We start from the raw sequence: 27,314 nt of genomic DNA, 5'->3' as shown, positions 1-27,314 counted from the left end.
TACTCTGCTATATGCTCCAGTGCATATATGGGCCATGGGTCCAGAAGTGCAGCAAACTCAGGCTCCCTTGCCATTTATGGGCATCCCTCAAATCAGCCTACACTACCACTTTTATGCCTCCTGACATTCTCAGGGTCAACAAAGAATGCAGATGTTGACTTTTTTGGCATGTGCCCTCCCGATACTAAAGCTTGCCCTAGACCAGGGGTGTCAAACATAAGGCCAAGGGGCCAGATGCGGTCCCGCGGAAGCTTTTTATACAGCCCTTGGGCTTTCAGCTGCCAAGTAGTGCTGAGGTGTTACTGCTAAAAGGGCAGCCCACATGAAAATTGGGCTCTCTTGAAATATGATCAAGATTCATATATATTTTATCTTTTATTTGCAGCTGAGTTCCTAAGTGAAAAAAGTGTTTATTTTTGGTTATGACCTATTTAATGACATCACATCTTGTCTAATGACATCACTTCTGGCCCTCAGCAGGCATCATGAATGCTATGTGACCCTCCATATGAAATGAGTTTGACACCCCTGCCCTAGACTGATGGAGCTGGCCCTTGTTGCAGGAGGTACTGCTTTTTATGTGCTGAACCCATGCCCCAATTCCAACCAAACATAGGAATACTGATATGAAGAGCATTGTGGGCTTTAAATGCCACACCACTTTTGTGTTCTGCCCTTTTACTCTGTCACCACTGTTAAAGGTTATGTTCATACTATTTTTTGCACCACAAGCCTCCTCTGTTAGGTTTATTGTGAACAGGGGCAATGATGTTCTCCCCTGCCTCTTGCTATCTTACCTGTGCTCTGTATTCAGCTAAACACTAGGACTGCCACAGCTGCCATCCTGTTACCATCACACAAATTCTTCATCTCTCTTCTGACAGTCCATTACTTCAGTTGCCCACTTACCTGGGTTATGTTTTTCTATGTGGTGGGAAAGGGTGTGTGTGTTTAATATCCCAGTGAGGTGCTCTGTAAATAAGATCAATTCATGTCATCTTCCCTCCCAGGACATAAAAAAGAAAGGAGTTCACACAAATTAAGGCTGCAGTCCTACACACCCTTTCCATTGAGTAAGCCCCATTGAACAAAAGAGCACTTACTTCTAAGTACAACTGGGCAGGCTTGTGCTATAAGCCTGTGAATGGATCATGTAAATATATGCATGTGCACTACCCCCCTATGCAAAGTGCATCTTTAGTCAACCCAGTTTTTAACCCATTTTTGCCCAGTTCATAGGTGTACACCTTTGGTCCCTGTTGCACACATGCAATGTGGGGCAGGAATGGCTTAATGGTTGAGTGCCATCACCAGGGATGTAATACAAGGTGCGGACAGAGGTAAAAACATTCCCAGTCTAACTTCCAACTTCTCCACTGAAGGGCTCTCGCTCTGTCCCTCAAATCCGCAGCTTCTGCTGACAAACATAAATCACCTTCACTCAATCCTTGCTTGCTATTACAGGAAGAGCATGAAAACAGAACCAAAGGGAGCAAGATGCTGAGATTATCCAAAGTGCTAGATTATGAGGAGAAAGGATTCCTCTTCTAAATCATGCCAGCAAGCTGCAGTATAACAGAGAAAGGAAGAGAGCCACCAGATCACCTCATGAGTCTTGTCTACACAGCAATGTTTCCAGAGGTGTCATGTACTTCCACACCTTGCAACAAGATAGCAGGGGATGTAGTTTCGAAGTCTTAGATCTCTTATGATAGTCCAGTGGCGTGCATAAAATGAACAAAATAAAACCATTTGCTCAAGGCTTTTTTTTGTTGCTTCGCTGGCTTCTTTTTCTTTAAAAGCTTCACATATATATGTTTATATAAATTATTAGAATGTGCTGGGGGAACTGGGTGTGTAGGGAGATTCTTCTCCCATAGTTGGGTATCTTTTAATGTTCTTAATGTAAATATATATGAGGACAGATCAAGATATACAACCGTGAGATTAGACACACACACTGGGAGATCAGGGAATCACAAATTGCTACGCAAAACCGCCACGTCTAACGGGATGTGCATGAGTTTAAAGTACATCAACTGGAATGGGTGAAGGGAAATGGGGCAGCTGCCATCTTGGAAACAGTCCCACAATGCCTTGCATTACTTGACCACATTATCTTCCCCCAGTGAAACGGGAGAGGAAGGGCAACGGCCATTCTAAAAACAGTCTCACAGCATTCTCTACCATCAATGTTTCCTCAAGGCATGGTGAAAAAGGCAGCTGCCCTCTTTGAAACCGTCCCATGGTGCTATGCACCTCTTGACTTGGCCCAGTCCCTCAAGGGTTGAGCAACTACATGACAATGCCATCTTGAAAAGTCCTATGGTGCATTGTTCCTCTGGACTAGTTTCTGTGTCAGGATGTAGAGGAAGGGAACATATTTGGTCCCATCATGCTTTGAGCTCTTGTTGATTAGCCACATTGGCCCAAAGATGGGGAGGGCAGAAAAGAGTTGCATGATGGTTTATATACCTTTGCTTACTGGATACAAGCAAAAATTGAGCCATTTATCCAAAATCCTTGCTGGTGTTTCACACCTCGTTGTCCTTCCTGCACACCACCCTCCTCCCGCCCAGAGTGGTTGTTCTCATTTCTTCACTTTTCCGTCAAACAACATAAGTTGTGTCATTGTGCAGCTTCCCCCTTGCCCAGAGTTTAGTTGATTTTTCTCTTTCTTTCTCTCTCGAACAAGCAAGAGGCGTGATGAAGTCATCATGGGTAATGGGATCCATTTAAAGAGGCTTGTCACTTTCTTTTTTCAGGTGACTAAGGAGAGACAATGGGAAACAGTGAGCAAAACCAGACGAACTTGTACATTTTCTTGTAACTCATTTCCAGATGACCTCATTGTTGTTTTTTAAAGGAACTAGCTCAGCAGCCTCTTCTTGTGGCTCAGTACATGGGCCCTCCATATATGTGAGGATTTGGTTCTGGAACCCAGTGTAGATACTAAAATCTGTGGATGTTCAAGTCTGACGATGTCATTCTTACAAAATGGTGCACATCTGCAGAAATTGCAGAAATTTGCGTTAATGCGCAGGCGCAAGGCAAACGCTGTGAAGTGGCAGGTTGTGTGGTAAATGGTGCTATAGAAGGGTGTGTGTATTTTTTAAAATACATTTTCAATCCATGGATATGGCAGGCCTACTGTACTTAGTAAGACTCAGGAAGGGCCTGTCCAAGATATTTGGGGGCCTGAGGCTGAACATCTAGCTGGCAAACCCCTGCTACTAATTATCATGGGGCACAATCCATTCGAAAATTCTCCTACATGAAAAATGAGAAAAATGTCAGCTGAGAAATGTAACTGAGAAAAATCTCAGCTTCACCCCAGCAAAATAATGCTGTTGTACAGCTTCCTTTTTATTATTTCAATGGGGCTGATGCATGAGACCTTCCTGATGGATTCTGAGGGTCAGAGATAGTTGCCATTCACTCTACTAACTCAAATGGTGTCCTCTGGTTTTCTCTTCATTTCATACAATAGCTACTGCTCTCTCCCCACCAGGTTTGTCCTGTCTTGCTTTGGAAAAGTTCCTTAATAGGAAGGGGAAGATTATGGGTCCTTTACAGTCATGCACCCAGCTGGAGCTACCTTGTTTATCTGCAGGATTTATTAACTGTCTGTTGACAAGTGCCCCCATAACACTTACAAAACAAATCCATTCCATATAAAAACATAGCAGATAAAAAACACCAGTAAAAACTCCAAAACATAAAACAGCAGATGAACAGAAAAATAAGAATAGCGGCTAAAACAAAGGCAAAAATTCTAAACAATCAATCAAACCCCAAAAGAACAGGATGGACCATCTGGTGCCCAAAGGGTAGCAATGATGTAACCAGAAGAATATGCCAGGGACAGAGTTATAGAGTTTGGGTGCCACTATGGAAATAGTATTCTTTGTATTGTATTATAAATTATTTTAAAAAAAAATAAATATGATTTTTGAGATTACGAAATATCAAATACAATCTTTGAGGATAAGCAGTTTCTAAGCCTAGTTGACTGATCTAAAACAACCCTTTTCTCCAGTAGCAACAGACCCATATTGAGAAGAACCTCTGAGAATGTTCTTAAATGATGGGCAGTTCATTATGGAAGAAAGTGGTCCTTTAGATATTTCAGTTCCAGGTCACTTAGGGTTTAAAAATCAAGCCCAGCACCCAGAAACAAAGCAAATGTTAGTGAGGATCTTTTAATGCTGTGTCATAGTGATCAGCACCAGCTAACCATCTTCACACTGATAATGGTGAACACACTGATAAGGTCTCACTCTAACCCTCACTCAGAGAAGCTCATCTGCCTTTACTGCCTCCTATCTTTGGTGCCCATAAACTCAGGGAGAAGATTTGAAGCTGTGCTCTGAAACGTCTTCAGTATGCAATTAACTTCTCAGTATGCAATTCCCAGATCCCACCAATCCCTTCACCCTGGTGAACGTATTTGCTATCCCCCCCTCCATGAAGAGCCACCAACCTGTAGTAATCCTCCTGCGTAGGGAGTGGCACTCCATGCAGAGGGTGGTGGGCATGCAGCCACTGCTGCTGTTCCAGGGCCAGGCGCTGCAGCTCTGCTGACTGTGCATGCATGGCTTGCAGCTGATGCGCTGCAGACATCGGTGCCGAGAGAGAACCAGGCAGATCTCTGTAGGGGGCAGCTGGAGCCAAAGGAAAGCGAGAACAAAGGAACCTGCTTAGTAAATAACCTGCTTACTAAGTAACAGACTAGAGACCAAACCAGTTGGCTGTTATGGGTGTCTTTTTCACCTTTTTTCCCCAAGACTGTGAGCACTTGGGGGCAGGGGACCATTTATTGATTTGTTTTACTATGTAAACTGCTTTGTGAATTTGGTTGAACAGTGGTATAGAAATACTTTTAGTAATAATACTGCCAATGGACTGAGACCGCAGGGTGTCTGTAGCCCTAATGCTGGCATGAGTAAGGGCATTCAACTGGAGCAGCTTGTCATGTTATGCAGCAAGAAAAAGCTCCACCTGCCAACACCTACCTTTTGCGCAAGACAAGGAGGCTTCTTTTGCATATAGTTCCCCCTCCCTGACTTCACTTTTCCTTCATTTCTCAGGGCCTTCCAGAACTACAACAACCACCCAACTCAGATCTGACATGCTCTACTGTGGTCTTCCAGTTTGGGCTTGCCTCTCACCAGTTTATTCATTAAAGCTATGCAAGGCGACTGGACCGGGGGGGGGGGGCCCCACTGGCAATCCCGGGGCCAGGACTGCAGGTTGCTGCCCTCCTGCCAAGTGCCACCTTCCCACTGCCTGGAGGGTTCAGAGGACTGGGGAGGCCACATTCAGCCTCTCCGGCCATCCAAAGGTCTCCACGTTTGGAGCTACTTCCAGTTTTCAACCTAAAACTGGAGGTAGCAATTTTCAGCCTTCCTAAGGCCTTCATTATTATTAATTATTAACAGTATTTATATACCACTTTTCAACTAAAGTTCACAAAGCGGTTTACAGAGAAAAATCAAATAACTAAATAACTTCATAGGCCTCTGGAGGACCTTAAACCCGACTTCTGGTTTTCAGCTGAAAACTGGAAGTGGGGTTTAAAGGTCCTCCAAAGGCACCCTAATAGGGGCAGTGGGGGGGGGGCAAGGAAGGTGGCACAACCCCTGAAGGCATAGTGCCCAGGGTCATTTGCTCCTCTTGTCCCCTCCCAGGAACGCCACTACAGGGGTGAGGAAATTTTGTAGATCTTGAAAAAGAGCAGGTTTAAAGTTATTTTTCCCCCCAATATTTTAATAATAAATATTAATTGTAATATACAACAAAATGATCACCCATGTGCTTGTATGTCATCTTAGTGCCTTCGTACTCACAAGTCAGACCACTGTAAGCTGAGTGCAGGTTTAGGTACTGAGCCATTAGATAGAAAATACTGCCTGCACATTTTTCCTTATGTCTTTATGAGTAAAAGGTGTGTCTACACACACAAGCACTGAAAATATGAGGAGAGAGCCCAAAATATCCATAAATAGGCCAAGCCCTGATGGGCCATCTCCTGACACCTGAGGGGGCATGCCCCTCCTTACCCAATGATGTGCCAACCTCTGCTCCTCCCACTTTCTAATGTCTTTGCTCAACACTCCTCCCCTCCACATTCCCTTCCCCTCTCTGTCCCCTTCTTCCTTTTCCAGTCCAAGGACTGGAAGGAGGACGAGGAGCTGTGGAGGCCTAATCACACCTTTATCTCAGCGTGATTATCTCAGCGTCACACCTTTATCTCAGTTCCTTTCCTGTTCCAGACCTGGGTTTCATTTCCGATGCCTCTTCTTCCCATCCACTTCCTAGTCTTGGGCACACACTACCACTTCACCTAGTGCTAGGCGGTCTGCCCCACTGTTTGGGGATGACATTCAGTGTCTCCCCCCCACCCACAAACCTTGCCAACACTCATCTGTCTTGCCCTTTCCAGCCCTTGCAAAGTTCTTACCAAAAAGCTGGTGGCGCAGCACCTCATTTTCATGGAGTGGGTGAGGAAGAAGTGGATTAGGGATAGTACCAGCCGGGTAGGGTATCCGGGTGAGATGTGACCCAGAAGCCAGCGGGTCAATAAGAGGGTGAACGGAGGCTGAAGCTGAAGAAAGTGGAGATCAAACAATTTACTTTGGACACAAGAGGGAAAGCAGTAGGAAATACTTGTTACGTGACATCTAACGTATTTTTAGCACAATTTGTTCCTGGTCTTCAGCATTCACACTCATTATATTTGGCATTCATCTAGCACGTGCTTAGTCATCCTAGCAACACCCTTCCAAGGCAGGCCAGGATCAGTATCCACAGATTTGCAGGGAAGTGGCTGATCCCTGCCAAGAGAATACAGGCTTACCTCTCTAACCAGCTACCTAGCAAGTTCATGGCTGTGGCAAGTTTGGATCAAGGATTTCCTGGCTCAGTGCCCACACTCTAACCACTGCACAGGCTATTAAAAGGTGGTGTGATTCAGAGAGACAAATTCCTGAGACTCTCAGCAAGTTACATGATACAAGGAGAGTTCTTAATCCCATTTCTATGCTGCATGGCTTTTGATTGTAGTTGTACTCGCTGCTGTTTTATGGTTTTCATTGGCACTGCTGAATTTCATGCCTGCGGCTTTTTGTCTTCCTTGTTCACTGCTTCTTGGACTTTTGGAGTTCATGTTTCAGAACTCTTGTTTTAGAACTTTATAAAGAGCTGTGTGTTAGAATATTTCCTGGCCTGGGATTTGGTTTACCTTGTGAAGCATTTATTTGAATACAGGGCACATGCACTCCTGGCCATAACTTCCCCTGGGGCAGGGAGGGATGGAAGGTGCAGTGCAGAAATAATCTAGAGATACATTGGGCCAGCTCCCAAAGGCTCCCTTCAAGGAATCCAGGTTCAATACTTAACTTGACATCAAGCCTCTAACAGTGATTTTCAACCTTTTCCCCCTCATGGCACACTGACAAGGGGCTAAAACTGTCAAGGAACACCATTAGTTTTTGGACAATTGACAAGGCACACCATGCTGCTGGGGGGGGCTCACATTCCCTAATGGCCCACTAATAAATGACCCTCCCCCACCACACCTGCAGAGCATTTGTGGCACACTAATGTGCTGTGGCGTACTGGTTGAAGCTGCTCTAACAGGTTAAAACATACTGATTAATGACTGATTTATTGACACTTCCAGGCTAACAGCTACAGCACAGTTGTTAAGGCTTTGTTTTCTCTGAGGTACAAAAACCACATTTGGACCAGTTAGAAGACGGAAGCTCACAAGCTGAATGTTCCTCCATACTCCAAATACCCTGCACAAAGAAAACAAGCAGGATGGGAGAAGGAGTCTAACCTAGACTCCCTGACATATTGGTCTTCTATGAGTAGGGTTTTTGGGAGAATGGAGGAGCATTCATTCATGTGAACCTCCAACTGCTGGTACATGCCAGGCCTATGATTACCACCTCAGTCAGAACTAGGCCCAAGACTGGCACTGTATGCAAACCAAAGCAACATGGCAGGGTGGTACTGAAGGCAAGGGGTTCTCCTCACCTGCATGGATGGCATCCTGCTGGTGGAGATGAAGGTGGGAGTGGATGTGGGAGTGCTGGTGATGATGAGGAGTCACATTGAGCATCTGCAGCCGAGCCAGAGGGTCGTTGCTCAGAGCAGCTACTCTCTCTGCATGCTGCCGCTCCGCTGCTAATCGCTCCGCATAAGACATGTCTGGGCGCAGGGCTGGGCCGGCTGCCAGTGCTAGCCGTTCCCGCTCCAGGTGGCCCAGCCCTGGGTGGAAGGGGAAGGCAGGGTGCAGGCCTGGGCCTGCCTGAAGAGCCAGCCCCCCATGTCGTGGGAAAGGATCCATGGCGGCACTGGGCACAGCATGGAGTTGCTCCAACTCAGCCGGTTTGACTTCAAAGCCAGGCTTAAGGCGCTCACGCAGGTCACGGTCCCTGAGGTCTCGCTCACGGGCCTCCCGTTCTCTCAGCTCCCTCTCCCGTGTGGCTGGGTCACTGCTGTAGATGGCCGGAACATTGTAGCCCAGCAGCGCTGGGTCAACAGCACCCAGGGGCACATAGAAGGGGTGGTTACGGTTGCTTGGAGACATGACATGAGGCCGGGCATACTCGCTGAGAGTGCGAAGGGCTGGTGTATCTGGGCCCAAGTACGGTGGGACGGTTGCAACAGCACTGCCCTGCTCAAAAGACGGGCGATGAGGGACAGGGCCAAGAGATGGGCACTCCACCGGCCGGCCCTCTTGTGCCACCTTCTGCAAGAGATCAGAGAGTTGATGTTCAGCATGAGAGATTCTGACAGCAAGAGATACACCATATAGATATGCTGGCCCCATGACGCAGTGGTTCTCAAACTTACCTGGGTCAGGACGCCCCCTCAGCCTCTTCTTCCTGACTGAGCTGGGCACCACCATTTTGAAACTTGTGAAATATCACGAGAACCAAGATGGCAGCACCCAAATCTTGTGAAATTTTGTGAGACCCAAAATAGAAGTACCTGGGGGGAACAGGGAGGAGGGGTGACCAGGGACCCCTGTGAGTGTGCAACATTGTGATGTGCACTTTGAGAACCCCTGCCATGATGCCTATACATCTGAAGTTGCCTTGCACAGAGTCAGGCTATGATCCATTTAGCCTAATACTATCTACCTCGACTGACAGCAGCTGCCCAAAATCTCTGGCAGAGCTCTTTCCCAGTTCAGCTAAGAGGATATCCTTTCAACTAGAGACTCCAGGATTGAATCTGTGACCATCTGCATGCAAAGCTGCCCGACACTTACCACACTTCTTTCCAGCTCCCTCTCTTTCTCCCTCTCCCGCTCCTTCTCGCGTTCTCGTTCCCTCTCACGCTCCTTCTCTTCCCGGGCCTTCTGTTCAGCCTCCCTGCGCACCTTCTCCACTAGGTCTGCCCGCTTCTTGGCCAGTTTGGAGCCATCCAGGGGCACAAAGTAGAGATCTGTCCGTGAGCAGGAGTTAAAGCCACGATCCAGGTGTTTGTTGAACCTGTGGAAGGAAGAAGTAAGGCCTCAGCCTCCACATGATGAAAGGGGGGGGTAGGTGTTTTTTGAAAGTGATGAAGTCAAATGAGAAGTAGGCCTTCAAGGGAGAACAGCTTGTCTTTCCAGATGCACCCTCCACTGTCACTGTCCTTATGTCTGATACCAGGCAGAAGGCCTGTGTCCACCCTCCACTTAAAGAAAATAATTGTTCCCAGGGGAACTTAGATTTTCCAACCAAAAAAATCCCATAACCTCATAGAATGGGGGCAAATTAAGCCAATATGCGTGATTGCCTTTAATTTGCATAACGTGCACAGTCTTCTGTTTCTAATTTTCATGGGAGGAAAGCCAAGAAGCTAGAAGTCATTGAAGACTCTCCTTTGGGATCTGGTAGAAATCTTGTATTTCTATTTTATTGTAATGTATGCTATATCATTACTAACCTGCCTTTCCTGCCTCTCAAGGCAACGCAAGGTGGCTTTCTGTAAGACTCAACAAAACAGCACCTAGCATTTCTGGTGGCTTCTGAGCTTTTTCCAGGCCTTGCCAGCATGCACTCAGGGCTATGGCCACAGGGAAGACTGTGGGAAGACCGACCTTCACAGCTTTCATTTATTCGGTCAGTCTCTATTCCCTTTTACTTACGGCAATGTAAAGAAAAGTGTGCAGGCATTATTTTCCCCTGGCTATTATCTCTGCTAACTGGGCAAAAAGGCACTTTCAAAGTGGTTGGCTCTCTTATATTTACAGCTCAATCCTACTGGGCTGCCCCACTGGTGGAATCCACATTCCACCAAGGCTGACTGCTGCAAAGCAGCCATCAAGTGTGCTCTGGCATTGTACAGAGTAGTCTGCTACCAGAGCACAGTAGGAAGGCTGGAGCCCTCCGCTGCGTGTTGCTCCCTTTTGTTTGCTCCTGACTGCTCTACATGGATGTACTTCCCTGACCGCTGCCCTCCCTCAGCGTACTGTTAAGTTTCTCCCTCACCACAACATTTCTGATTATGGGGCCTGCACACTTTCAAGCATATCTTCACAACCACAAGGGATGGAAACTTTTTTTCTAAAAACGAAAGCACCTTCTCAGGAAGCTGAATTTTTCGCCTAATAGTCTCTTCTGTGGTTTGGTTGTGCTCCCATGGCATCACAGCAAGCACACGACCCCCATACACATTGTCTTCTCTCCACCCAGAAAGGGAGAAGTATTTTCCTTCAGTCCCGGCTATGCGCGCCAATGTATGACACACAGATGGTTCTAACAACCAATAAAATGGGCAAATGAAGTACAGGTGCGCGCCCCTTGGCGACCTACCGTCTTACGCCGGGATCACATATGCGACGACCATGTGCGGTCAAGTGGTCATCTGGGGTGCACACCCCAACCCTCCAAAAGGGAGGGGAGCTCAGCTCCCCTCACCTCCGGAGGGCTGCCTGAGCCTGCCAGAGGCAGTGCACGTCCAAGCGCTGCCTCTGTAAGGCTCAGACTGAGGGAAATCGCACCTCTTGCGCAATTTCTGGCTTCCTCCATGAAACCAGAAGTCATGCAAGAGGTGCGATTTCCCTCTGTCTGAGATTTGCAGAGGCAATGCCCTCTGGGAGGCTCAGACAACCCTCTAGAGGGGAGGGGAGTGGAGCATCCCCATCCCTTCCCTGTGGAGGGTTCAGATAGCGTCAAGCACCACTTGACAAAGAGGATTGTGGTCCTGATCCCCATGTTAACTGGCGCACGACTGTATTCTGAGTAACATGAAGGCTGAAAGAAGCACATCAAGGAAGGGTGTGTTGAGACCCTGTAGGACCTCCTGAATTTGGCCTCCAGGCATTCTCAGCTTGGGAGTACAGGTGTTCCCCCATATTCAGAGATCCTCTATCCTCGGACTGACTTATCTGTGGTTCTCCACCTCCAGTGTGTCCATTACTTATCTGTCTTCCTTTACTGTGGGGCTGGGCAATCATGTCTTTTTGCAGCCTGTTATAGAACACTAGAAGAGGAATACAAGAAGCAGTCAGTCGGAGTGCCAGAGGAGGGAGACAGCTAGAATGCTAAAAGGAAGCAGGAAGTTACATAACTGCTTCTCAAGTTCCTCTTCCAGCATACTATAGCAGGTTGCAAAGAGACATGAGACAGTAAGCATAGGGACCCCTTTTATCTGTGGTTTCAGTATTCATGGGTGGGGGGCAGGACCATATCCCCCACAGATACAGGGAGATGCCTGTGTTACCCTACAAAGATATTTGCATCCTGGACGACTGTGTCCTGGTCAAATGTGTCCCAGCTGTTTGTATCCCACATAACTGGGCAACAAACCCATGCATCTTAAGCATCTCATCCCAGCCCTAACCTTAAACCTACCTTTGCGTTTAAAAATATAAAGAAGTACATCTAATATAAATGTACATATATTGGGACACAATTATCCAGGACTAAAATAACACAGACACAAATGTTCACTGCAGGATGCACTTGACCAGGACGCAGTTGTCCAGGAGGCAATGGTCCTGTCACTGAGTATTACAGCGCCATCATTTTGAGGCTTCAAAGGACAAAGGGATGGAGAAATGGGAATCCCCGCTAGCAAGGAGAGAAACCACAGCAAGGGTCTACAGCCTCAGGTCATACTGGAACTTTTGAACTTAACCCAAGCCCGTGCCCCTTATGACCAACCAAGATTAATATCGCCACCAGGCGTTTGATAAAGCTCTGCTTCTGCTGCCTGCCTGAGACTGTACGAATTTGGCTGGGGAGAGGGGTTAATGAGCATCCAGCAAGCCACATAATACATGGCTAATGTGTTGCGCTGGAATTAATTAGTCACAACTTGCACAGATCCAGTTTGATTTTCTTCTGTTCTTTTTTGCTTTAATAACCCTGGACCCCTCCCTCCCCCCACATCTTTCCTCCCGTTGCTCTCATGGCCGATTCCCTCACCTGGCCGACTGGCTGGCATGACTTGGTACATCCACCACTTTGGGGGCTGGCGAGGGACTCCGGACTGGGGGCATTGGGCTCTCTGGGGGCTCATATTCCTCTGAAGGTTCCTGTTTGATCTGTGCAGCGCTGAGGGGCAGTGGGGGCAGGGGTGGGGGAGGAGCAGCCATACTTCCAGGGGCTGGTGGGGCAATGGGGGCTGGTGAGGGAGTCTTGTAGCTACCAGCAGCGGGGGAAGAGGACAGCCTGTATCCTGGTGGGGTGGCTGTGTGGAATGAGGAAGCAGAGGACAAAGGAGGAGAGCCCGGTTTATAGGGGGCAGGGGGTTGGAAGGTGGGAGATGGCGAACCAGTTCGCTTTCCATAGGGGGCCACTACAGGTGGGCCCACTGGAGGTGACACTGTTTTGTAAGGGGCAGTGGAGGAGGAGGCCATTGTGGTTATGACAGTGGAGAGAGTGACTGAGGCAGAGGTGACAGGGGGTCCAGCCCCATGTGCAGGTGAAGGCGGGGGTGGTGGAGGAAAGGCATAAGTGGCAGTGCTCTGCCCTTGGGGGTGGGTGCATACTCCTGGGTATGACCCCTGGGAGGAAGAGGGAGCAGAAGATGAGGAAGAGGAGGAGGAGGAGGAGGAAGAAGAAGAAGAAGAAGCAGAGGGGGCCTGACTGAATGTGGTATGGCCATGAGGTGGATAAAGGCGTAACCCATAGGCCGCATGAGACGGGTGATGTGGACCTGGCTCCAACGGGTGGGCATAACCTCCAGATGCTTGAGGAGCAGCCGCTGCTGCTGGAGAGAGCCCTGCACCACTGCTATGGTTGTGATGGTGTGGTTGTTGTTGCTGGTGATGAGTGGCCTGGCCAGGAAAGGAGGCAGGAGGATGAGAACTGGCATTCCCTAGGGGGCGACTGTATGGTGGTGGACCTTGGCTCCACACAGGCTGTGAGGGCATGGAGGGCTGGGTATACTTGGGAGGCTGGCTGGAGACAGAGAGACTGCTGGGTGGGGGGAATGAGTGGCCATAGGAGGAACTGTAGCTGGGCAATGCCTGGGAAGGAGGAGGGAGGGGGTACTGAGCAGAAGAGGTGGGTGGTGGTGGTGGAGGGGGAGCATAGGGATAGCGTGAAGGGGCAGGCGACTTATCCTGCCCCACTCCGTGGGGTGACGAAAGGTGTCCAGTCAGTGCCTGCCCCACCATCCCAGGTGAGCTAGAGGCAGCAGCCATGTTGTTAAGAGGCCGTAGAGCTGGTGGGGGAGGCAAATTGGCTAAGACGTGGGGAAAAGTGGCAGAAGAAGAAGGGGGTACTGATGGGGGATTGTTTGGAGGTGTCTTCTGAGGGGGCAGGCCTCCTGCCACAGAGGCCAGCGAAATAGGGGTTGTTGGGGGTGGGTTGTGCTTGGCACTGAGGGACTGTTCACGCCCACTTGGTGCTGGAATGCCCGCTCCTGTGCTCGCAGCTTTAGATCCAATCTGGACCACATTAGCATTAGGGTAGAGAGAAACATGGGTACTAGAAGAGGAGGATGAGGAGGAAGGTGAAGAGGAAGAGTTGGTGGCTGGAGTGGGAGCTGGTGGTGCTTGGGCCTGGAAAATTCTTGAGGTCTGGGCTTCCAACTGAGAGGGGTAGCCCCCAGTAGGGCCCTGAGGATGAACCTCCCCTGATAAGCTGAAGCTTGGATCTGGTGGACGAGCTAGGCCCTCAGGCAGAGGAGCAGGTGAGGGGCTCTGGGGGAACAGTGGGGGGTGATGGTAAGAGCGGGATGGTCCCTGCGACAGCACAGAGGAGGAATCTGAATCATTCTCCACACTGCCAGGGCTGTAGACACTGGGTGAGGTGCTCCGGTTATCTTGGTCAATGTCGCGTGGGTCGCTGCTTGTCTCATCGTTGAAGCTGTGGCCATCTAAGCTATCAACATCTGAGGGAGACTGAGGTCTTGGCAGCTCCTAGAGTGGAAAAATGCAGCACAATATTGAGGAGAGATTCTTTCAGGGGGGTTATTATTATTATTATTATTATTATTATTATTAATAATAATAATAATAATAATAATAATAATAATAATAATAATAATAATAATAATAATAATAATAATAATAGAGGGCTAGGAGAGTCTTCCACTGGGAACAGGGATTTGAACACTCTGAATCCAAAACCCTAAAAATGGTTCAGGAAAGATTTTTTCAGTAACCCAAACTGAATACGAACATGACATCTTTAGTTGTCTTGAGTCTGAATCTCTAAGCACAAAATATGGTAACTGTTTCAAAATACCTGGTTTTGTAACCAAGTGCTCAGTTTGCAACGATATAATTTTATTTTCCTTGTTTTTATCTTGTCGTATGTACGGTGTTTGTATAAAGCTTAAAAAATTCAAAAACAAATAGTTAATTTTTTAAAAACATTTTCTCCACTACTGTATTCTTTTTAAAGAATCACACTGCAAGCAAGAGTATGATACGATTCTTCATGAAATGTACCTAAACTGATTATGGCTCCCAAGACCTCAAAGACCACTTCTCAGGGTCTTGTGGACCACCTGTGGTCCACAGACCACAGGTTGGGAACCAGTGGAGTAGACACATAGTGGCATGCACTATAAAAATGGTTCACCATGTCAGAACAAATTACCAAACCTTTTCTGATAGTCTCTGAACTGGAGCATTAAAAAATACTGATGAGCCTGAACAAGAATGGAACCCCCATTTTTAATGCTTCAACACTTGGTTGGGAGAGTTCTGGGCTAGGCCAACATTTCCCAAACTGTGGGTTGCAACTCAATTCTTGATGGGTCATGGACCCAGTAGGACCAGACGCTGCAGGGTAAAATGACAGAAAACGTAGAAATCATTTCCAGGTTGCAAATGCCCCCCACCACAGCATTAGCCACATCGTGCCACATTTCCCAAAGTGCGTGTGTGTCGAACTGCGCCGTACTTCCCAAACTGTGCGTAGGGCCAGTGCAGCGTGACACACACTTTGGAAAACGAAGCATGATGTGGCCAGTGACATGGGAGGGGTGTGCATGCACAACCCAGAAGCGACTTCCGGATTGTCTGCCATTTTACACTGCAATGTCCTGGCCTCAGTAGGTCCTGGATGCACTGCAGAAGACACAGTGAGTCACCAAGGTAAAGAGTTTGGGAACTCCTGGGCTAGTCAGAAAGGAGAGTCCCAGGATTCCTTAGGGACTGGAAGGGATGCCTTGCTTATGTGAGAACAATCAGCAGCCATCCTGGCTTAAAACCATCCTGTCTTGAAGCTGGGAGTTAAACCACCAAAAATCAGCTAGCTTCATGGTCTAGGCAAGCTCTAGGCCACAAGAGATGGAGCTTTGGAAATGCAGGACCAACCCCAGAAGCATGTTGGGCAGGACAGCGTGGCAGTGTTTGGTGACATGTGTAGGGAGAGCTCTGCCCAGGAATAACCTACCTCAGTTTTAGTCTTCTTTGGGGCATTGGCGTCCTCTCCTTCACTCTCTGAAATGTCCTCTGGTCGGCCCTGCTTGCTTCCTTTAGGGGCCATTGACTCCTCCACACGACCCTTCTGCAAGGCAAAGAGAGATCATGATCCAACAGGAAGTCTCCACTCAAAGCTCCGCATATATAACTTTTCCGTCTCTTAGTGACTGGGAAGCACAGTATTAAAACATCCAAGCAAGATCAGAGTTGAGCTGAAGCTGCTCAGAGTTTTACAAAATGCTTGATAATGCTGGAAAGAGCTTCTCTTTGGGGTAATTATTGTTCATTTATTCATTTACACACTTTCAATTGTCACCTCACTTTCAATTGTCCTCACTTGCCCACCATGACATCATCATGTAGTGAAATAACTGGCTCTATAGCTCTTTGGTGCTCTACTGTTCACTGTGTGACCCCTGACTTGGTAGGATTAATCATATGAATAATGAAAGAGGGGGAAAAGCAACAGTAAAGCAAAAAAAAAAAAAATGATACCAAAGAATCAGTTGCCAGCAGAAATAATATGGCTGAATAGGATTCTGTTATTGTTCTTTTTTATGTTAATATCTACAAAATATCTGCTTTCAGGAGAGATTTTTATGCCACTGTAATGGCTAGATTTTACCTGAAAATCAAGACTGGAGAATATTTTGTGCAGTCCTAAGTATGCAATCCTATACATGTTTACCTTGGAGTAAGTCCCACTGAATTCAAAGAGACGAAGGGACCAGTCCTATCCAACTTTCCAACACCGGTGCAGCCACAGTGTAGCCCTGAGGAAAGGGAACAAACATTCCCTTACCTGGAGGGGGCCTCTGTGACAGCCCCCCACCACGGGATATAGTGCACACTCCCATTGGCACAGCTGCACAGACACTGGAAAATGGGATAGGCCTGGGCTGTTAGGGCCTAAACCTAACTAGTCCTAGTGCTGGCGCTTATGCTCCAGCGCTGGCATTGGGTGTCACAAATGTGCTGTAAGACACATCCATGGCACCCAAGGAGGAGGAGACAGCAGCGGCACTGGGCCTCAGAGCCGCATGGACGGACAGCATTCCTCCAGCACAGGTCGGCAGTAAGTCTTTTTGGAGAGGGGGAGGAGGTGGGGAAGAATGAGGTAAAGGGAGAGCAGGATCGGGCCTGGGAGGATGGTGGAGATGGTGGCAAGCTCTGCCACTGTATCCTAACCTCCCTTTCGACTCTGGCAGCCTGACACAGGCCTCCTCGGGTCTGTGCCTGCTCAAACGTGGGTGCTGCAGCTGCATTACCCAGGGTAAGTGCTAACCTGGCACCAACAGGATCTAGCAGTAGCCATTTAGGCGTTGCTGGAGCCCTGGGAGCCGCTGGACTTAGGACTGGGCTGTTACTTCTGAGAGGACACTCATAGGATTCCACTGTAAGTGTGTGTTACATTGTGTTGTATCATGTGACCTCAGTTCAATTTCCAGAAGCAGATCTGATGAGGTGACTTGATTTAAGTCACTGACTTAAATCAGCAAGAACAAAAGGCCAATTTAAATAAAAAATATTTATTATTTAAATATCTCCTCAGTAAAAAGAAATACTACAGGTGCAGCCTATTTATCCGCCTAAGTTCCGTTCCATTACTCTGCGTGATTAACAAAAAACGCGTTGTGCTAAATTCCATAGAGTTATGCAAATACTGCAGCCTGACACTTCCGGATGGAAGGAAACTAAGGCAGCTGTTATCAATCCCCTCCGCTCCATACTCAGCCCTCCCAGTTGCCAGCTGTCCCACTGAGCTTTTAAGAGTCCAGCCCTAAGCGTTTCTACTCAGAAGTAAGCCCCATTCGAGTCAATGGGGCTTACTCCCAGGAAAGTGTGGAGAGGCTTGTAGGCTAAATCGAATGCTTTGCTTACTGGGAAGGCTTGCTTGTGTCTGCACAAGATGGTGCTTGATAGCCTGCACCATCTCAGTGTGTGTGGGGGGGTGCTTGTGTCGGTGATTGCCTGCACCATGGGGGGAGGGAATTTGGCAAACACTCCCTGGGTTTTTTAAAGCAATCCTCCCTGTTGCTACCATACTTGCCCCTGTGTGTGTGTGTGTGAGTGAGAGAGAGAGAGAGCAAGCTCCACCTTGCTGCACGTGTTTTGGCTACAGAGGTTTTCCACTACCCCCTTCCCCTCTTCAGCCTCTTTGCTGGCTCAGGGGCTCCAGGAATGTTACCGTTCCTTGCAAGGGGAACCTCTTCCAGGGCTCCAGGGTTACTTCCCTGCCTGGGCAAAATTGCCTTTTTGCAGTGTTTTGGGCTGCCTGGAAACTGAGCGAGATGCCAGCACAGGGCAAAGGAGGCAAAGGTGTGTGTGACTTTCAGTACCCCCACCCCATTAGCATTGAGACAAATTAAAAATTCCGTGGATAAACAGGCTGTACCTGTAATTAGTCGTGACAGCCATGAAAACATGTTGATTTAATGTTTTTTCACTCTGCCAGCAGGACTTTGCATCTAACTGTTGCACTGTTTACATTTGCTATATTTCCCTTTTTTGATGCAGAGAAGACATTTCTTCAAAATACTCCCCAATAAGGTCTCTTTTATGACCTGCAGCCACAACCAACAAGTTTTCATAGGTAGGCGCTGTTGGGAATCAACTCTAGAACAGCATTTCTCAACGTATGTCCCTCATTGTACACTCTGTATGGTCTACCTATTCACTGGAAATACCACCAGAAGCAACTGGGATGATGTCATCGCCAGTTACTTTCAGACTGGGAGGCTAGACACAATGCAATGAACACCAGTAAGAGGCTCAGGGCAGATAGGAGGGCTTTTACAAGCACACGGAAAGTGCACGCTGGAACTCTGCCTGCCAAGCCTCCTAGAGCTGCTTGTCATGTTGCACTGCTGGTCTCGCTACCAGGTGGCGGGGGTCTGGGGGTCCCACAAGTACCACCAGACACCACCTCAAGTAGCACTGATGGCACCACTGGTTGAGAAACAGTGCCCTAGAAGGGATTTTTTTCCAGTGCTCCTTTCTGTGTTAGTCCACCCAGTCTTCTTTATCAGAAGAGAAAATATACTCTGCCTCACTCCCCACTCTTCACAAAAGAGAAATCTTGGGGCAGGTCAGTGTTCTGCATTCAATGGCAGGTAAAAGTCCATATTTCTTGATTGGTAGGTAAAGTTGAACATATTTGCAATTAGAACACTGATAATTGCAGAGATTAGATAATCACTAGGAATAACCTAGTCATTCAGATGGATCAGTGGATATCCTCTATGGTGACTTACCAATCCCTGGTCCCCATTATCATAAGTTAATGAACTTGTATGAGGACTGGCAAAGGTGTTTTCCCCATGATTCTTTCTTTACAAAGGAAAGCAGCCTTTCATAAGTGCTCATGACAATGGGATGGATAAGGAAGGTTGGGGGGGGGGGTACACTGACATGAGGAACACGCCATTAGGGGGTGGTTTTTTCGGCAAAAACTAGAAATGCCTTTCGGAGGCCTCTTAAGACACCCCCTCAAGGTACCCAGTGTATGGGTATACAGTGTATGCAGGGTGTTAAAAATTTGGAGGGGGTGTTATGGGAATGTTAAAAATGTTTGTGCTCCCAGGTGCCAGATGGTTTAGCTACACCACTGGCTCATGAGGGTTATAAGTTCCGTTTGAAGAGACAATATGCTTCCTGTCAGTTCAGATTTCATTATAAACCAGATTATTTTAAAAAGAAAAATTTATAGCTGAAACGTTTTTTTAAAAATGAAAACCAAATTGAAATGTTAAAAGTTTTGAACTAAATAAAAAAAATTCTTTTGTTTTTCATTTTTAAACATTCTAGATCAGGGGTGTCAAACTCATTTCATACAGAGGGCCGAATAGCACTCATGATGCCTGCTGAGGGCCGGCAGTGATGTCATTACACAGGAAGTGATGTCATTAAACAGGTCAAAACCAGAAATAAACACTCTGTTTTCGTGTAGGAACTCATTGGCTGCTACTTACAGGAGAGAAAATACAGAAATTTGATCATATTTCAAGATATGGGAGAGCCCAGTTATCATGCTGGCCACCCTTTCAGCAGTGTCACCTTAGCATTGCTCAGGAACTGAGAGTCCAAGGGCCAGATAAAAAGCTTCTGGGGGCCGCATCCGGACCCCGGGCCTTATGTTTGACACCCCTGTTCTAGATCTTCTCCATGTAAACAGTTCAAGAGCTGGATAAGATGCTGGCTAGCTGGCAGGATACTGGAATGCCATCCTACCTTGGTGGTTTGTCGGGATTTCTCAGCTTTGCCATCACTGCTGGAGGTGCTGACACCACCTGGAGAGGCTCGACCCCGCGTCCTGAGCTCCTCTCGGGGCCCTGGAGTCTCCTTCTTCCGACCACTCCGCATTGACATCTGCAGAGAAAATTAATGCATGGGCAATTATTTTTCACAGTTGCTAGAGAACTCCTTCCTGCTTCTTCCATTGTCATCCACCCCATACCGCTCAGATCATGTTTCTCAAGGCTGATTCATATGATTGCTCTGATGCAGGGGTGTCCAAAGTTTTTGGCAGGAGGGCCACATCATCTCTCTGACACTGTGTCAAGGGCCGGAGAAAAAAAAGAATTAATTTACATTTAAAATCTGAATAAATTTACATAAATGACTATATTAAAGATGAACTTTTAAGAATGAATGAAGGTCTTGCAATAGCTCAAGGCCTATAAAAGGCACAGAGTGAGGCTGGCCTTTCCTTTGCTGCCGCTACTGCATCACAGACATGAGACAGCAAGCAGTGGAGGAAGCCCTCATTCCACAGCTCACGCGAGAGGTCAAACAGTCGCCCTCACGCTGACAGCAGTTGCATCGGGCCAGTGCGGGCTCCAACAAATCTCCAGAGGGCCAGAAGCTCATTGGAGACTGGGGGTTCCCTGAGGCCCCATTGAGAGGCCTCAGGGGCTGCAAGTGGCCCAAGGGCCGGGGTTTGGGCACCCCTGCTCTGATGTATGGCGCTGCCAAAAAAATTCAACACCTTGTGTTGCAATTTCTAGATGCAACAATGAAATCAGGCGTCTAGCTTGATTTAATCTCCCCCCCCCCATACCTGTAAAACTGAAGTAGTCTGCAAGGACAAGAAGTTTAAGCGACCCATCACTTTAAATGTCACAGTTTGGGTGTGTGCATGCGCATGGGATTATGTACAGATAGTTCCAATTTTATCAAACAAATGCAATATATTCTACTTTCTTGCAAACCACCATTTCCTTTCCATATTATTTCACAGTTCCAAAGCTGGAGGGAGGAAGTTATCTGTCTCCTGTACTTTCCTTTCCCTGCATCTAAGTGGTAGATCTGGTGATGTATCAAAATGAATACAAGCACAACTTCCCTGCCCCTGGCCCCATGTGTGATTAGCTCACCAGAGGATCTATAATCTGTAGTTTTGCTGCCTGCTAGCCAAGCATTTCCAGGTCAATGTAAATGACTGGAGGGTGGCATTGGTCTTGGAGTGTTCCAAATTGTACAGGTCTGCCTTAAAATAATGAGAAAACATATTTCTGTCTGGGGTTGCAAGTTTTAACCAGCTTAAATCAGTAGATCAATCAACTAAAGCAGTTGTTTTCAAACTGGGTTCTGGCAAATCATGAGGTAACCTGGAACTATATTAGGAGTTCCTCAGTGAGAACATCAGGAAGGGTAGACAAGCTTTCTTGAAAAACAGCTCAAATACTCCCATCAACCCCCACAATGTTCAGCTGCAGGAAAATGCTGGGTGTCTTCTAGCATGTGCTATGAGGGAATGGAAAGGTCCAACAGGCCCGGCCAATACCATGTGTGAACTGTGTGTTCCAGAACATGTCCCAGAACCTTCTCCAGTGCACAAGGGTAGTGGCACGCCTCCCATTAAGCTGATGGGGCAAATGCCCTGGGTGTGGAGCCTCACGCGCCTTTAAGACCCCGCAGAAGCCTCTCTGAGGCTTACCAATTACCAATTGGTAATTAAAGCATCGGGAAACCTCAGAGGCTTCCCCGACCAATCCTGGAGTTGCACAAAGTTCCATGAGCTGGGGGGGGCAGATTTGCACACAGGGGGGCACCATCAAGGTTCTTTGCCCCGGAGCACAGGGCTGGGGAGGTGGGCCACTGCACAAGGGCAGACAAACAATGCAGAAAGTGCTATTTGAAGGCAGAAAGTTTGAAAGCCACTGTACTAAAGTTTCCACTGATTAACCAAAGGGTCTCAATTTTAATCACGAAAGGCTGGCAAGGGCATACTTGCTTATCTTGTGAGGCTATTTTGGTTTGGGAGGGCTACCTAATAGGGAATGTGAAAGGACAATGTTAAAGCTTAGCTTCCTTCTTGCAATGCATGGCAGCTTTTGTGTACTAAATTGGTAATTAGCATCATCTTCTATATCCCCAAAAGGCACCAACCCTGAGGCCTTGGTGACATGCAACTTTACCTAAAATGTGATAATTTAATTATCAAGTGAGGGACAGACAACTAATCAAGTAAATAATCATCCAAAGTATTTCCCCTTTGTTTCTTCCTCACTACTCTGTTGATCACCTTAACATTTCCTCCCAACTGGAGTGTACAAAGAGCTCACAACCAGTTCATGTTGCACACACCCAATGTAAACTTTGTGGGTGGCTGCTCAGCCCAGATATGGAATTCCTCCCCACTCTCTTTGGTCGAACTTGACTAGCACAAGCAGAAACAATGAGGACTGGCTCACAATTCCATCATTCCCCTGGTCTTTGAATCCCTAAGCATTTCCAACATCCTCTAAGTCAGTGTTTTTCAACCTCTTTCCCGCAATGTACCACCTCTCATTGTCTAATTATCTTAAGTATCACCAGAAGTTACTGGAGATGACATCATCGCTAGTTACTTCCAGGTTAGGAGGCCAGACACGATGCTATAAGCAGTGGTAAGAGGCTCAGGATGATTGTGTAGCCTTTTTCAAGCGCATGAAAATAGCACGTTGGAATTCTACCTACCAAGCTGAGCCTCCTACCACTGTTTGTAGTGTCACATCGCAGTCTTGCTGCTGGGCGGCGAGCTGCACGTACTACTGGATAACACCTCAAGAACCAACAATGGTATGCATAACACTGGTTAAAAAACGCTGTTCAAGTCTTTCCTAAAGTTTCCCCCTCAATCAAACTCTATTCTTACTCACTGTCCCACAACAGCCACCATATATCTTGCAATCCCACTCCTTGGCCCCTTTCCTTGCTCGAGTCAGGACCTGACACCAAGGTCTCCTTTCTCAATCCCCTGTTCTTTGCCTTCAGCCCCTCTCTCTCCTTTCACTTACAGAGTCCTTATTCTGTCGAGTCTTCATTCTTTTGGGTGTAGGGTCCCCATTCTCTTTTGTCCGGGTGGATGAAAACATGAACTTTTATACCTTCACCCACACTGCTGTTCCTTAGGTGACTGAGGTGGGACCTCAGGAGAGCTTTGTCCAAGAATGCGATGACTTTCTGGCAAATTCTAAAACAAAGAATTTGGTTAGTGAAAAAAAATTAGGTGTTTGGAAGCAGTGGTGTAAGAGTAAGCTTTCTCCTACTAAACCTCAGCCCTTTTCCATAATGGATACAATTTCTTGAATATATTTAAAACTCAACACATTGGAGCATAATAAAGTTCATCACTGGACATCGCCAACAGGAACACTTATTTTTGCGGAAAGATATATATGCCCCACCTTCTCCAAAACGGATAAACACAGCAAGAAACTATAAAATCAGCTAAATACAAAAAAATAAAACAAAATAATGACAAAATGACTGCCTACTTTGGTTCCTGAACTTGCCTGCTTTTAAAGCCATTTCTGCCCAAGGTTGAATATACGAAACAGGGATCAAATGTGTACACCTGTGGGCTGGGCAGAAATGGGTTAACTATGATACCTCCAGATTCACCTAATGGTGATTTCATCTCAAACAAAAGAAAAAAAATTGCCCTAAAATTTGATAATTCACAACCATGACATGTGTATATAAGGAGATGTGCTCCTTGCACATTTTGAATCCCTAACCAAACATGAAGGTGCCTGTCCTGCAGCAGAAACACATATGATGTTCACATGGTCCATCTGTACTGGTATCTAAAAAGTTCATGCACATGACTCAGAAAGTGAAGCAAAACTATGCCGATTTTACCTTCTTTTTTTTCCAAGTTCTGCAGATTCCCATAGCATTTCCACCTTTATTTTTAAAAATGTTCTGTTTTCAAGGTTTTTTGTTTAAACAGATTGATAGAAATTTAAATAACATTAAGAAAACAGACAACAGTCACAAGAGTATGATTTAGCAAAAGAGAAATATGAGAAGTTAACTGACTATGAGCTCAATCCTACCCAACTTTTCCAAGGCTGATGCAGCTAAGCCAATGGGGTGTGTGCTGCATCCTGTATGCAGTCACAGAGGCATTCTCAAGGAACATTTGTTCCCTTACCTAGAGGCTGCATTGCAACTGTATCAGAGCTGGAAAGTTGGACAGGATTGGATCCAGGTAGCTCAATTCTAAGGTGAGCTTGTGCAGTGGGGCCACACGGCCTCTGCTGTATCCACCACAGCTTTGGAAAAGGCTGCAGGTCTCCTCTGGGTAAAGGGATATTTTTCCCCTTATGCGAGTAATGCCCCAGCCTGCCCAATGGGGCTACTTGAATCTGTGCCTGCTAAATAACTGGTGTAAATCTGAGCAGCTTCATATAAAACCAGCATGCACGGGACAGGGGTTAGGATTTAATGAAAGGCTGACTGTCAATTTTGCCCCCTGCCAGACCTGAGCTGCCCCCAATCCACCCACACCCCCAAAACCCCCACCTCTGTTCCAACCTCCTGATGCCCTTCTGCTGCTTGGCACACTGCTTAGCTTCACCAGTACCTGTCCATCTGGATGTAGCATTGGTGGGGTGGCACAGGCCGCCCCACCAGCACTACCTACTTGCACAATGCCACAAACATGCTTTACGGCATGTTTGCAACACCTACCAGCAGCACATGGCACTTCAGTGAAATAAAATTGCACTCCGTGTTGGATAAATTGAACCTAACATGGGTAGAACAAGTAAACACAGCCAGAATGTTCACTTTCCTCAAGTTTCTGTTTTACTGTCAAACCCTCCCTGTATCACAATCATGGCTCTATCGTGACTCACCACATCTTTCTAGATCCCTTCTTTACATTACCAGTGGAGGGTCAAGGCAATGGCCTTCAGCTGATGCCTGTTTCCAGTACTTGGAATTCAGAAGTGTATGAAGTATACGGAGGTTCCATTTTGCTCTAATGGCTAATAACCATATCATGAGCACGATCTTATGCACAACATACCACCCCACTTCATGTACCATACAGGGACTACATGTTAGCAACCCACTAGCAAGCCTCTAACCAGAACTGTAATGGTTCAAGGACGTGCTTACAGGCGGGGAGGCTATCATAATACAGTACGAACATACATGTGTGATCTGACACAGCTCAAGCAGAGACTTCCTATAGTCTCCCACAACCTCAAACACACTGCTTTGCAGTGAAGTCATGTACAGTTGTGAGTCATCAAGTAACGTGCATGCATGTGTGAACCTGCCCCTAGATGTAACCCTATATATTGTGACTATAGCATAACTACATGAAGTGCCACAACAAATAAGGGTGGAAACTCCATGTAATGGCCCTCCAGAGGCCAGACTGCCAATCTGCAGCTGCTGACTTCACACTTGGAAATATCCTGCACATAAACTCACAAATAATATTCCACAAATTCATGCAGAGCTGTATAACTAGATGCTACTAAACTGGAAGGAACTGCAAACCTGATAGAGGAAGAAAATATCATTCCAAATTATGATGAGGAACATGCAGGAAGTAACCTGACAGCCTAATCTTCTTGATTCACTTTGGCCAAACCAAAGCAGACTCCAGTATTCAACCAGTTGCACCTGAACTTACTACAAGACAAAGGTAGCACCGATTCTGCCAACTTCAAATGCCAAACAAAGTAGAACAGGAGATATAACACATTTTCCACTCCACTCCACCCCAACCAGAACTACATGGTTTAACCTTGCCCAGCTAGCTGTACACTAATAATAGCAGAATGCCGTCACCAGTGTAGGAATCTCCTACCACTGCATCCTTTTCAAACAGGCCATGAGACCTTCCAGTCAGATCCTATGAGCTGCTGGGCTGATGTATTTGCTCACAGGACTGGGCAAGGCACCTATTCAGATGCAAAAGGCAGCAGAGGGCAACAAACTCTGCTGCCGGGCTTCTGAGACCAAGATTACAGCCATACCTTACACTTTTGTCTGGTTAGGGACCAGAGCACAGATGAAAGACAAAAATGGATGAATGTCATAGTCTTATTTCACCTGCAAATTTATTTTGCCAGTGAAAAACATAAATACAGGTTGGCCCTCCTGATCAGAAGGTTTGGGACTCGCTGATTTGACTTAACATGGGTGAACCTACGTTCAGAGGGCTTCACTGAACTTCCCAAACAAAACCAAAAGTCTCTTCTGGTCATGTCCAGGAGGTGTTCTGAGGTGCGGGGAGGCCAAGTTTTGACGAAAAACTAGAAGTGCCTCTTAGGAGCCTCTGGGAGACCTTCTAAGGTATGGGGCTACCACCTGCAGCCTCCCCACACCTCAGAACACCTCTGGGTGATGAAAGGCACTTCTGGTCATGTCCAGAGGTCCTCTGAGGTTCAAGAAAGGATCCTCCGCAGATACTGAGGTTCAACCTAAGACTAAGGGTGCAGTCCTAACCAACTTTCCAGCACTGGAGTAAGGGCAGTGCAGCACCAAGGTAAGGGAACAAACATTCCCTTACCTTGAGGAGGCCTCTGTGACTGCCACCCAACTGCAGTATGCAGCACTTGCCCCAATGGCACAGCTATGCCAGGGCAGGAAAGTTGGGTTAGGATTTGGGCCTAAATAACACATGCAAATGTGTGTGAAAGCTAAATAAGCAGAAAGGTTACAAATAGAACCAAGCGAATTTCATGCCTCTGGTTCCCTGCATTCAACTCCATGCTCTTCAAATCCAGAATTATATTAGCAAAGCATAATGAAAGAGACCCAGAGGGGAAGAAAATAGTCATTCGGAAAAGGTGGCAAGAACAGCTGTCCCATAATTCACCTGGTTCACATGGCTGATTTTCTGACATTTGTATGGACACAAAGGCACAAATCTCAGGCTCCATAATCGGTCAGTTTCTGGAAGGAAATTTTAAAATGAACATTCAAGTACTGTATACTATGGCAAATCATAAGTTCAAGACGCAATGAAAGGGATTCCGCTCCAAAAACCCTGCCCACGTGTCTTGTGAAACATGCTTCTGCTCTGTCAGCTCTCCCTGCCCCTTCCTGCTTTTTTCTGTAAGCCTATATGAACCTCCCCAGGTACTCAGGATTCTTCAGCAGAGGTTCCATTCCAAATTTCCCTGCCTTC

The 27,314-nt window shown here is 46.9% G+C and overlaps 1 protein-coding gene across 2 annotated transcripts in view; it reads right to left on the bottom strand.

The window, feature by feature from the left end:
- Window positions 1-2,451: 2,451 nt before the first annotated feature.
- The window catches only part of ATN1 (atrophin 1), a 31,145-nt gene continuing 6,282 nt past the window's right edge, over window positions 2,452-27,314 (bottom strand). The window contains exons 2-11 of one of the 2 annotated variants that reach the window (XM_066615744.1): window positions 27,003-27,079; window positions 23,173-23,348; window positions 20,123-20,260; window positions 15,864-15,977; window positions 12,435-14,377; window positions 9,287-9,509; window positions 8,044-8,761; window positions 6,464-6,607; window positions 4,484-4,664; window positions 2,452-2,769 (exon numbers count right to left, since the gene is read on the bottom strand). In XM_066615744.1, coding sequence (XP_066471841.1) covers window positions 2,736-2,769; window positions 4,484-4,664; window positions 6,464-6,607; window positions 8,044-8,761; window positions 9,287-9,509; window positions 12,435-14,377; window positions 15,864-15,977; window positions 20,123-20,260; window positions 23,173-23,250 — 3,573 coding nt within the window. In that variant the 5' untranslated portion in view covers window positions 23,251-23,348; window positions 27,003-27,079 and the 3' untranslated portion in view covers window positions 2,452-2,735. The remainder of the gene's footprint in view (window positions 2,770-4,483; window positions 4,665-6,463; window positions 6,608-8,043; window positions 8,762-9,286; window positions 9,510-12,434; window positions 14,378-15,863; window positions 15,978-20,122; window positions 20,261-23,172; window positions 23,349-27,002; window positions 27,080-27,314) is intronic. The other variant, XM_066615743.1, reaches the window with a different exon arrangement.

This window comes from Tiliqua scincoides, chromosome 2, assembly GCF_035046505.1.
Source record: "Tiliqua scincoides isolate rTilSci1 chromosome 2, rTilSci1.hap2, whole genome shotgun sequence".
NCBI classification, from domain to species: Eukaryota; Metazoa; Chordata; class Lepidosauria; order Squamata; family Scincidae; genus Tiliqua; species Tiliqua scincoides.
The sequence above is the reverse complement of the archived record's forward strand: the minus strand, read 5'-3'. Positions and strand labels throughout refer to the sequence as shown.